Here is a 12479-nt window from a genome sequence, read left to right as displayed (position 1 = left end):
CCCCCCACTACTCGCTGCTCTGGAAATTACAACTCCTCAGCACGCCGCGCAGGGAGGCGGCGGCGGCGGCGGGAGGGAGGCGGGGAGGGGATTCCCGAGCCAGCCGGGCACTCGCCCTCCGCCCGCCGGCTGCAGCGTCGCGCGGCCAAGGTCAGAGGCGCCGCAGGAGCGGCAGCAGCGAACCAAGGAAGCGGGTCAATCCTTGAGGAGGGGGAAAAAGCCCCAGGGCGCATTTGCGCCGGAGAGGGCGGCGAGCGAAGGTCCCCGAGCCGGCCGGGCTCCGCCGAGACAGTCGCTGGAGCGGCGACCCCGCACGCCAGGTGGCGGCCCCTCGGTCCGCGCGTCGGGAACCGGGGCTCCGCGGCCCGCTGTGGGCGCTGTCCGTCGCCTCGTGGTGCTGAACCCAGCCCCACGGCCGAGCGGCCTGCTCACCCGCCTTCTCGCCTACGGATCGCTCTGATTGGGGCGGGGCAGGGGCAAAAGGGAGCCCTTGAGCAGCTGCCCACTGGAGACGAGGGACTGAAACAGAACAGCTAGAAACGGCAGTCCGGCCACTGGTCCTGATGTGCAGAGGAGACGCGCGCTGCAGCCGGCGGCGGCGCTAGTGCTGATTCATCACCTAGAGCGCCTCACAGGCCATCGCGAGGGCAGCCGACTGGCTCTGGACTCTGGCCGCAGGTTGAAGCCGCTGGCGCAGGAGCCTCGCAGGCAGGAGGTGAGGACCCCCTCCCTTCTCTTGCCCCCAGTGGTCCTAGGGCGGTGGCCCCAGGACAGAGAGAGGGGCGTGCCCCGGGGCTGTGAAGTGGTCATGCCTGTGTAATGCCCTCGCTTGCAGTCTCTCCGGTGCCAACCACGCTTGGTCCCCTCCGCCTGTCTCTGGAGCTCGGGTCGTTCCACATCCCACCCTGAGCAGCTCGGTCTGCCCGCGCCGCGATGGAGGAGGAGCTGAAGTGCCCCGTTTGCGGCTCCCTGTTTCGGGAGCCCATCATCTTGCCCTGTTCCCACAACGTCTGCCTTCCGTGCGCTCGTACCATCGCTGTGCAGACACCGGACGGTGAGCAGCACCTGCCCCAGCCACTCCTGCACTCCCGGGGCTCGGGGCTCCCGGCCGGCGCCGCTGCGGCGCCCCCTCTGGACCACGACGCTGCGGCTGGCCCAGCCTGCGGCGGCGCGAGCGGGAGCGCAGCTGGCGGCCTGGGCGGCGGTGCGGGAGGTGGCGGGGACCACGCGGACAAGCTGAGCTTGTACAGTGAGACAGACAGTGGTTATGGTTCCTACACCCCGAGCCTCAAGTCCCCCAACGGCGTTCGCGTGCTGCCCATGGTGCCTGCACCGCCTGGCTCCTCGGCCGCCGCGGCCCGGGGTGCCGCCTGCTCCTCGCTGTCTTCGTCCTCCTCAAGCTCCATCACGTGTCCGCAGTGCCACCGCAGCGCGTCCCTGGACCACCGAGGCCTGCGCGGCTTCCAGCGCAATCGGCTGCTCGAGGCCATCGTGCAACGGTACCAGCAGGGCCGCGGGGCGGTGCACGGGGCGTCCGCAGCCGCTGCAGTGGCCATCTGCCAGTTGTGCGACCGCACCCCGCCGGAACCGGCCGCCACGCTATGCGAGCAGTGCGACGTGCTCTACTGCGCTGCCTGCCAGCTCAAATGCCATCCATCCCGCGGACCCTTCGCTAAGCATCGCCTCGTGCAGCCGCCGCCACCACCCGCGCCTGCCGAGGCCGCCTCAGCATCCCCAGGCGCGGCCCAGGGCGCCCCCAGCGGAGGCGGCGGCTGCAAGAGCCCGGGGGGCGCCGGGGCGGCGGGGGGCAGCGCGGCCCGCAAGTTCCCTACGTGCCCCGAACACGAAATGGAGAACTACAGCATGTACTGCGTGAGCTGCCGAACCCCGGTGTGCTATCTGTGCCTGGAGGAGGGCCGTCACGGCAAGCACGAGGTGAAGCCGCTGGGAGCCATGTGGAAACAGCACAAGGTGAGCGCAGGCTGGGCGGGGCGGGGGCGCACAGGTGCAAAGAAGAAGGTGCGAGAAGGGTGCCTGGCCTCTTCCCTGGAGAGTTGGCAGAAGGCAGGATTTACTTCATTCATTCATTCCCTCATCATTTATTTGACAAACGCTGAAATGAATCCAGATACTCTGAACCAGGTGTGGGGAAGGAGAAGAGCGTGGAAAGATGACTTAGGTGATCCCCTTCCCCCTGACAGTGTATGATTCTGCAAAGAGGGCACCCAGAATGCAGAAGCAGAGCTTTTTCATTCCCAAAGTTGACAGCCCTTCCGGAATTATGACATTCAGGGCCCCCTTCCTCAGTGAAAAAAGATTTTTAAAATGCAAGTGTTCCCACCCACTTGCAGGAAAATGTCTGAAGTTTCCCCACTCTTGGTTCATCTTCCCTGAAGGCAGCAAGGATTCTATCCTAGCCATCAGTGAGAGGACACACTAATTCCTACAGAGCAGAATTCCCCTCAGCTTCCAGAGGAGAAACTTGGCTACTTTCTCAAGAAGTCTCCAGCACTTTCTAGCCCCAGAATGCCTCTGGGGAAGACATAATTCCTCGTGGGCCTTATTTGAGAATTTGGGTGTGTGCCCTTTTAAGAAGGGAGCATCATTTCCCCCCCAGAGACTTTGCCTTGCTGGGGCTCTGCCCCTAATGGCAGCAGAAGTATGGGGGCCCTGGAGAGCAAGCCATACTTTCCTCTGCAGGCTGCTGCAAGCCTTCTTCCCCAGTGACTTGCCTGGGGCTGCCACCTCCCTAGTGAAAATGGAACAGACTCTAAGTGCCAACTCTTGCCTGTCAATGTGTCCTTGGTACCTGTCCCTGGGAGGGAAAATCCTCAATATCAGGTCACATCCTTGTTCAGGTTCCCAGGCAAGAGTGGGGTCAGTTTTACTAATGAATTTTCACCTTAATTTTCTATCCAAAGGCCAAGCCATACAACTGGACTCACAGGTACCCGAGGTCAATGATTCTGGCCTAACAGAGTTAGAGTCCCTTGTCTGATGAACACAACTATATCTGCAAATTTGTACACTTATCATTCAATATCCTCTTTCCAGTAAACTCTCACTCCCCAAAGAGGCAGAGGTCTCTGAATGGCCCATCAGGAACTATGTATTCTGCTTGAGGAGGAAAGACATGGGAAAATAAGCAATTTGCCATGCTTACCTTGCATCATCCAACTGGAAATGGACAAAAAAGGTAGCATAGATCAGAAGAGAAGGAACTAAGCATTCCTCTTACAGATTTGCTGTATTTAGTTACTATATCATTTCATCTGCTACAGTGTGTGTGCTATTATTATAATTTAACATTTTCAAATAAAAAATCAGAAAAGAAATGGGGAAAACATCAGACATCCACCTTGGAGTAGGAAATTTGCAGAAGAGACATCATTTCACAAATAAAATCTTTTGCAAAAAGGCTGTGATCAGTTATCAAGACAAGAGGTGTAGGTTCACATTCAGATTTCACAAGCTCTTACATTTTCACAGCCTAGAGGCCAGAATTAACTCTAGGTGTTGCCATCTAAATCTTTAGGCTTAGTGGAGAGTGGAAACCAACATGAATTGAGAGGAGCATGCAATCTTAAAAGAGACTAAGATTCTTGCCAGGAAAAGTAAGTTGGATAATGATCTATGGTTTCGAGAACCAAGATTATGCAGGAAAAAAAAATCATTGGTCATCCCTCCCTTGGTATCCATAGCACTTTTAGAACATTTCTATCCTCAACCAACAATGCAAAGTTATGAGGAAATATTTTAAGCAGGTGATATTTGCTCAACAGAGTGGGAAAGTTATATGTGGGAAACAGGACAACGCAGAGTCTGGTGTCTCAGTTTTATATGCAATGCCACAGCTTCAAGGAACTAAGACATCCTCCCAAATCCAGAAGGAATGATGTGAGATACTTTTCAAGAATGAATAGAAGTTCTCCTGTTATCTTTTAGCAGGTGCTATTCTTCTACAGAAAGGACAGTTGTTGAATGCTTACTATGAGCAGCTCGACGAGGGGCTAGGGAGCACAAGTGGAATGTTCGGTCTGGTTTTGTGGACAGGCTTCTAGACCTCCACTGTGAGGGTAGCTACTTTTGAAAGAGAAACTGGAACACTCAATTTCACATGCCCACTGGGACAGTTTAAGTTCAGTGAAACTTAAAGCCTCTGTTATTATCATCCAAAAATCCCAGCAGCCATGACAAAGCCTTGCGGTACTACCAGAACTAGATTTGGGACAGAAACACTTCCCTAACATGCCTGACTGCAGAAGCCTTCATTAAGGCCCTGCTCTAATTCCTCCCAAGCGTGACCAGAGTTTGTCATCTAATTAGTGATTTTTTAGCAAAGAGACATCTAAGTGACACTGAAATCTATTTTAAAACAGGTTGATTATCACCTTTTGAAAACAGTGTAAAAACTTTAGGTTTAGGGGCGCCTGGGTGTCTCAGTGGGTTAAAGCCTCCGCCTTCAGCTCAGGTCATGGTCTCAGGGTCCTGGGATCGAGCCCCACATCGGGCTCTCTGCTCAGCGGGGAGCCTGCTTCCCTTCCTCTCTCTCTGCCTGCCTCTCTGCCTACTTGTGATCTCTGTCAAATAAATAAATAAATAAAATCTTTTAAAAAAAACTTTAGGTTTGGGCTATACACATTTTTATGAATTCAATTTCTTATTGAAGTATAATTGGCATACGATATTCTATTAGCTTCACATGATTCGACATTTATATACATTGTGAAATGACCACCACAATACATCTAAATTACCATCTGTCCCCATACAAAGTTAATACAATACTATTGACTGTATTGCCCCAGCATGTACATTATATCCTCATGACTTAGTTATTTTATAACTGAAAGTTTGTATCTCTTGATTCCCTTCACTCATTTCACACACACCCAAACCCCTTCCTCTCTGGCAACCACCCCTCTGTTCTCTGCATCTATAAGTCTGGGTTTTCTTTAGTTTATTTGTTTTGTTTTTTAGAATCCACTTATAATGAAATCATGTGGTAGTAGTCTTTCTCTGACTTTTCTTTCTTTTTTTTTTTTTTTTGAAGATTTTATTTGACAGAGAGAGAGAGAGATCACAAGTAGGCAGAGAGGCAGGCAGAGAGAGGGAAGCGAGCTCCCTGCTGGGCAGAGAGCCCCATGTGCAGAGAGCCCCATGTGGGGCTCGATCCCAGGACCCTGAGATCATGAGCTGAGCTGAAGGCAGAGGCTTATTCCACTGAGCCACCCAGAAACCCCTCTCTGACTAATTTCACCGAGCATAATACCCTCAAGGTCCATCCATGTTGGCAAAAGTGGCAAAGTCTCATTCTTTTTATGGCTGAGTAATATTTGCACGCGTGTGTGTGTGCACGTGTGCGTGTACCACATCTTCTTTATCCATTCATCTATTGATGGACCCTTGGGTTGCTTCTATATGTTGGTTATTGTAACACATTTTTAGATGATTCTTCTGGAAAAGGATTAATCATTTCAAAGAACCTCTGATGTGAAGAAACATGTTGTGAAAGATAGGACACAGAGGGGAAGCTTTCAGGAGAGCTTCTGTCTTTTTGCCTATTCATGATGGAACTCTAATTGTCCTGAAGCAGGGGGAAAGGATCATTGTGAACTCTTTCTCTCCCATAGAGTGACATGTCACAGAATGTCAACCAAGTCTTCCGTAACATCTTCTGGGTCCAAATGGTTAACTCTGAAATCAAAATGAGTAGAAACTGGGGCACCTGGGTGGCTCAATCCTTAAGCATTTGCTTTTGGCTCAGGTCAAGCATCTGCCTTCAGCTCAGGTCATGATCTCAGGGTCCTGGGATCAAGCCCCGCATCAGGCTCCCTGCTCAGCGGGAAGCCTGCTTCTCCCTCTCCCACTCCCCCTGTTTGTGTTCCCTCTCTCGCTCTCTCTCTCTGTCAAATAAATAAAATCTAAAAAAAAAAAAAATTAAAAAAATTTAAAATGTAAAATGGGTAGAAACTGATTCCTGAACTGAGGTATAAAATGCAGGATAAATCCTTCTTTAGAAACCTTTGGAGAACCCTGGAAAATAAGAGAGTATTAAAACGAAATCTTGTGGGGCGCTTGGGTGGCTCAGTGGTTTAAAGCCTCTGCCTTCGGCTCAGGTCATGATTCCAGGGTCCTGGGATCAAGCCCCACATTGGGCTCTCTGCTCGGCGGGGTCCTGCTTCCTCCTCTCTCTCTCTCTGCCTGCCTCTCTGCCTACTTGGGATCTCTGTCTGTCAAATAAATAAATAAAGTCTTAAAAAAAAAAAAAAGGGGGCGCCTGGGTGGCTCAGTGGGTTAAGCCGCTGCCTTCGGCTCAGGTCATGATCTCGGAGTCCTGGGATCGAGCCCCGCATCGGGCTCTCTGCTCAGCAGGGAGCCTGCTTCCTCCTCTCTCTCTGCCTGCCTCTCTGCCTAGTGATCTCTCTGTCAAATAAATAAATAAAATCTTTAAAAAAAAAAAAAAAAAAAAAAAAAAAGAAATCACCCTGAATAAGGTCCAGTACATTAAAAAAATAATAATAATAAAAATAAACAAAATCTCGTTGATACCCTAGGATTACCGTTCCTAATGAGTCATCACTTCACAAGAGCAAAGGAGGTGATGAGGTCTGGAAATCTCAGGGAAAACAAGATGTCAGGCTCCTCTCATGTCCTGAGGTTCTGCCAAAGGGCACGTGGCTTCACAGCACTGTGTTCCTACCTTGTTTTATAAAAGGGATAAGGAAAGGCATTTCCCCTTTAGAGCCTCAGAGGAAAGATTCCTCCATTAAAAGAAAAACACAAAAATAAGAAAGGCAGAACATGTAATCATGGCTGAACTATGATCAGAAGTACACTTACTTGAAATCTGGTAGTACATTCTAATTTGGAGACAAAAATAATTTCTGCTTTAGGTTTTTCTTGTAGAATTCTATCATACATTTGTGTCTTCTTTTTCTTTAATAATACGATATAAATATATTTTCTGTCAGTTAACGTACATCATTTCTGATGACTGCATGCCATTCCTTCATAAGGATTTAATATTTTATTTGATCAAAGAGTCAGTGCTGGACTTTAGGTTGTTTTCAGTCTTTTGCCGCTGTAAACATCTTTCTAATCAAATCTATGCCTGTGCTCTGAATTCTTCAGATTAAATTTCTAAATATGGAGATGCTATGTGAAAAGATATCTGGCCTTAAGATATTTGTTTCATGTTGCCAAATTGTCTTCCATAAAGTTTATACCTATTTTCTCCCAATAGAAAAACTATGTAAGTAATAAAAAATGCATGTAGACAGGGACCATGGGAAGTGAAAATAAGGTGGATTACCTTGTTTCTTGTAATTAGTTTCCTATTTTCATCACATTATTGTTAGATCGATTTTTAAATCTAGATCTAGATTTTTATATTTAAATCTATTTAAATCTAGATCTAGATTTTTATATTTTTAACTACTAGTTGGCGATCTGCCTTCTTTCAAAGATTGGTTTGATCTGAGCATCTATTGCCCAAGTATCCCTCTTGATTTGAAGGCCTATGAAAAGACTCAGCCTTCAGGGCTGACCTGAGGGCATTTTAGGGTGGGATTGGATGGAGGATAGAGAGTTCCGTAGAAAGAAGTACTTGGTAAAACTCTTTGGGGAGGTCTGAGTCCTACCACTCTATGCTGATTGCTGTACACTAGCTGCTGATTCTAAGACCAGTGCTACAGAAGGGCAATGCATCAGGGTCCTCAAAGCACATGGCATGGAAATATGCACAATCTGAGTGAAAGCCTAGATTTTTGAGAGGTTGAATCTTTGACCACCTCCGAAGTTCTCAGATATGAAGTGGTAGGCTGGCTTCCATTCCATCTGCCCCAGGTTGGAAGAATCAATGGGTAATCTGCTTCAACTTCTGGAAACATGAGCTTATTCTTATAACTAAAGTCTACCACATCCTCTCAAACCACCCTCTATGCTAACATCACCATGTTTTCAAAGCCACCTGGGCTATAGCCCAGCCCCACACTTGGATTTAATTCCAAGCAGGTTGGGAATTCCGGGAGAATTATTAAAAAGAACCCTTATGTTAACAGCCTTTGGAAGGTATGCCTTCCTCAGCATTCCACACATTTAGAAAACAGAAAGTGGGTTTCAGAGAAGAAGGCAAAAACCTATAAACTTGAACTGCTTTTACCTTCCTTTTGAAGACTGTTTGTAGACATAGAAGGGTTTAGAATTTAGGAAAACCTTGAGGAATGTGAAAGGACATTACTAGTGGTAGATCTACTTCCTACTGTCATACTGTGGTGTCATTCCATGGTTGAGGTTTCGTATTTTAGCCCTTTGCGTGGATAGATATTCATGGTGATGAGACTTTAGCTGTGGATGTTAACCATGTGGAGTGTTCTAGAGGGGAGCTTTCTCTTCCTCCCTGAGACAAATCAGGGAAAGGGTTGACAAACTATCGCCCACCATCTGTTTTTGTAAATAAAGTTCTACTGGCACAGAACCATGCTCATTTGTTTATATATTGCCGAGGGCTGCCTTTGGCAACAGAGGCAATTGGAAGAGGGGAGTAGCTTCAACAGGGCTCCGTGGACTGCAGAGCCGAGAACATTTACCGTCTGGTCCTCTGTAGGGAAACAGTGTTCTGACCTCTAGACTAGGACCTGTGACCACAGTGTGGTCCACTGAGCAGCAGCGCCCAGGAGCTTGTTGGAAATGTAGACTCATGAGACCTGCCGCAGTCATACCACTGACTCAAGATTTACATGTTAGCAAGATCCCGTGTTGACTCGTACGTACTTCAGTATTTGAGAAACCCTGATGGGGATGCTTTCTGGTGCCCAGGGCACTGGGCCCACCATTCTAACTGTGCAAGTCATCTGAGAAACAGGGTGCCCCCTCAAGCCTGAAGATACTCGACACATGGACCCTAGAGAGTCTATGCAGACTGAACCAGAGAGTCTTACTTAATTACTCTGGCACTAAACAGAATCTTTGGTTCAGCAAATTCTGCGTGCTGGGAGACAAGGAAGTGTTCAAGGACCATAGGGCCCAGAGGAGCAGGAATCTCTGAGGGGTGGAAGTGTGTGCAGAGCCATCTGGGCCCTCCTGGGCTCCAGCATGGGTGTCTTGGGAGAAGGAAATGCTGGACAACTGATCTTTGCTGCTTTCCTGGATTGAAGAGAAACCCACTGACTGTTGGTATCTCTGCATTTCCTTTTGGTTTGCTAATTAGTTGTTCTATAAAGAAGGAAAGAGAGTGCTTTATCCACTCTTGAGCCAGTTTTGAAGGGCCTGCCTAGGGAGTGGTGGAGGTTGGAAGTATCAAAACCATGGAACCTCAAGGGGCAAGGGAGAATCCAGGTGACATTGGAGAGGAGGTGTGGGGGGGGGATGTGAATTTGCCCCTCCCCGCTTAGAACTTCCTCTTATAAAGCAAAAACTGTGCAGGGTTTACAATTTTTAATTCCTGGAATAGGCTGTTTTCCAGCAGACATCATAAATTCCATCCTCCTCATTGTGCAGATGAGGAAATCCAGGCACAGGGGCTTGCTAAAGTTGCACCACAAGTTGTGAAATGATCCTGGAAAAAAGATGACCCTTTATATTTCTTCACTGTATGTTTTGATTAACTATAAAAATATAATAGAATACTGTGTATGTATCTGAACAAAAGCACATGTGTACAGCTTCATCTAAAGAGTAATTACGAATGAAAGAAATATTTTAAAAGGTACAGACAGAGAGTGGGACAAACTCCTCTTTCATTCAACTATAATGGAGCAGCAGAAAATGGAAATTAATGGGTGAGGAAGAGACAAACATCCTGTTTAGAATAAAAAGCATAAAAGAGTTTGAGGAGTGCCTGGGTGGCTCAGTTGTTGAGCGTCTGCCTTCAGCTCAGGTCATGATCCCAGGGGCCTGGGATCAAGCCCCACGTCTGTCCGGGCTCCTTGCTCAATGGGAAGCCTGCTTCTCCCTCTCTCACTCCCCCTGCTTGTGTTCCCTCTCTTGCTGTGTGTCTCTCTCTGACAAATAAACAAAATCCTTTAAAAAAAAAAAAAAAAAGACAGAGTTTGAGGGCTGGAGGGAACAGAACAGATCACATAGCACCCCCTTCTTCAGTCTCCAGGTGGCTCTAGAGGGGTTAAGTGGTTTGGAGGTGGGAGTAAGGAATGGTCCAGAAGGGACAAAGACAGGTGAGGTGGGGCTGGTGAGCTCGAGTGTGTGGAAGAGGTCTAAATGACAGACATAGCAGACAGGAACCCTGGCACCTGCCAGCAGGGGCCTTGGTCACATGTCATTTGAAAAATATGTTCAGACGGTACATAGTTTTTAAAAATGAGGTCAAGGTTGTGCTAGGAAAGTAGGCAAATATTTGTACAAATATTGTCCAAACTCTCAATCCTTGTTAATAATTTGATTCTAGGTGGCAGTAGTAAAACGGGGAATCCAATAAAACATGAATAATCAGAAATGAGAGACCTCTTAAAATGAAAACTGTGGCTTATCATCACTCAATAAATTATGTGTTGCCATATGGCTGGTCCTACCCATCAGCTGAGTGGTAGACCCACATAACTAAAAGTAACGAAAAACGGGTAATGAAAAAGCTAATGGTGCCTTTTGACCTTTAAGTCCTTTTTCTGAACTTATGCTTCTAATGAGCATTTATTCTTCAATTCAACTAATTACTTTTTGAATCAACATGTAAATCTTGAAGGTCTATACCATACCAGGTACCATTCTAAACACTGAGGCCACGGAAGGATGTGTTCTCTTCCCACAAAGAGCATAAACATAGTTCCGAGAGAAAGAAGATCAACAAATGCACAAATAAATAAATTGGACAATTTTTTATATTGCATGATTTCTTAGTGGATATTGGATAATTTCTGATATCCATTAAGATGGAAGTAAAATAATGTGATTAGAAGGACTTCTTTTGGGGGGGAAGGTTGAAAAAGCAGACTTGAAAACTAGATGAGAATTGGCCAGGCCTGCCCAGTTCTAAAGGCAGCATGTGTCACAAGGTAACCAAGAACCAAGAACCAGAGCTGGAAGATGCCTAATGTATTTACAGAACAAAAATGGGCCCCTGTGTTTGCAGTGTAATTTTTAAAAAGGTGAATAAGTAGCAGGAGCAGAGAGATAGGCATGGTGAAGAGGACTCAGGTCCTGGCAGGCCACAGGGAACAGGTTGGATTTTATGGTAAATGCAGGGAGACAGCTGGAGGCCTTTAAGCTGGGGAGTGATGTTTATTTATTTTAAGTTATTCTAATTGCTGTTTACAAACTGCATAGTAGGGGGACAAGAGTGGAGGTAGGAAGACCAACTGGAGGGTTGGGCTATAAAGATGGGGACTTGAATTAGGTGAGAGACAGCAGTAATGGAAAAAAGTTTACATGTTCATATCCTGCTTGGGATTCTCTGAGCTACCTTAGATTGTGGGTGGATGTCTTTTATTATTTTTGGAAAATTCTCTTATATTAAATCTCTAGATAATTCCTTTGTTCTGTTCTCTCTCTCTTGTCCTTCTGGAATTCCAAGTACACTTATGTTACATTGATATTGTTCTACAGATCTTGGATCATCTGTTCTTTTTTCTTTAATCATTCCTCTTCTCTGTGTTACATTTTCAACAATTTCTATGGACCACTCTTAGAGCTCACTGATTCTTTCCCAGGCTGTGTCATGTCAACTGATTAGCCCCTTTCCAGATTTCCTGGGCATTTTCCAGTTGTCCTCGCCTTCTCCAGCACTAGGGAGCTTCAGACAGTTTGGATCTATGACTGTTTTCTCCATCTCCCCCAGAAAGATAGGTATTTTCTCTTTTCTCTTTCTCTAGCTACATGGTGTCTTCACCTTGCTCAGAGTAATGGGGTAGATGGATGGGAGTTGCTGCTTGTCCCTAGTGGCTTAGGATTTTTTCATGGAAGGGAGAAGGGTCCTCATGGGGCTTTGTACTTCCTTGCAGTAACTGTCACATTCCTCTTGCAAGTCAACTTCTGGGGTGCAAATGTTTCCCTTTTTTAATCCAACTGTCTCTTTAGATGGTGTAACTAATCAGGTTTCACTTTTCTCTTCGGCCGCTAAAATGCTTAGAGCCAAATATTTGGTGCCTACATAATAGCTTTAATTACGTTACCGATTCCAAGACTTGTTTCTGGCTTCATTTTATGTCCCCACCCTTCTCTTTCTCTCTTCTAAGGTAGGCACTATTGAATTCTATAGACCCTTGCAAACTGTCTTAAATACCCTTTTGAAACAGACTCATAAAGAAGCAAACAGTGGCCTGCTTGAATAAACAAAAGAGAATAAGAAACCTCTGGAAAATCTCATTAAGATAGTACCCTACTTCTGAGCAGTACGCAGTCACTGCTCAAGAAATGCTGCTTGAGAACATTCAGATCAAGGAACAGGGACCTTGCCAGTCACTGGTACGACTGCTAGGGACACATGACTGCTCCCTTTCAGTCCCACAGAATAGACCCCAAATGAC

At 46.9% G+C, this 12479-nt stretch overlaps 1 protein-coding gene across 2 annotated transcripts in view; it reads left to right on the top strand.

The window, feature by feature from the left end:
* The first annotated feature begins 933 nt into the window (after window positions 1-933).
* Window positions 934-12479, top strand: part of LOC111160536 (tripartite motif containing 67) — a 41445-nt gene continuing 29899 nt past the window's right edge. Inside the window, exons 1-3 of one of the 2 annotated variants that reach the window (XM_022523706.1) lie at window positions 934-1058; window positions 1176-1686; window positions 1750-1971. In XM_022523706.1, the coding sequence (XP_022379414.1) occupies window positions 934-1058; window positions 1176-1686; window positions 1750-1971 (858 nt within the window). Of the gene's footprint in view, window positions 1972-12479 lie in introns of both variants that reach the window. The other variant, XM_022523705.1, reaches the window with a different exon arrangement.

The sequence above is a fragment of the Enhydra lutris genome, unplaced genomic scaffold (assembly GCF_002288905.1).
Source record: "Enhydra lutris kenyoni isolate GAN:26980312 unplaced genomic scaffold, ASM228890v2 scaffoldscaffold76, whole genome shotgun sequence".
In the NCBI taxonomy this organism is placed as follows: Eukaryota; Metazoa; Chordata; class Mammalia; order Carnivora; family Mustelidae; genus Enhydra; species Enhydra lutris.
Note: the sequence above shows the minus strand (reverse complement) of the source record. Positions and strands in the feature narration are given on the sequence as shown.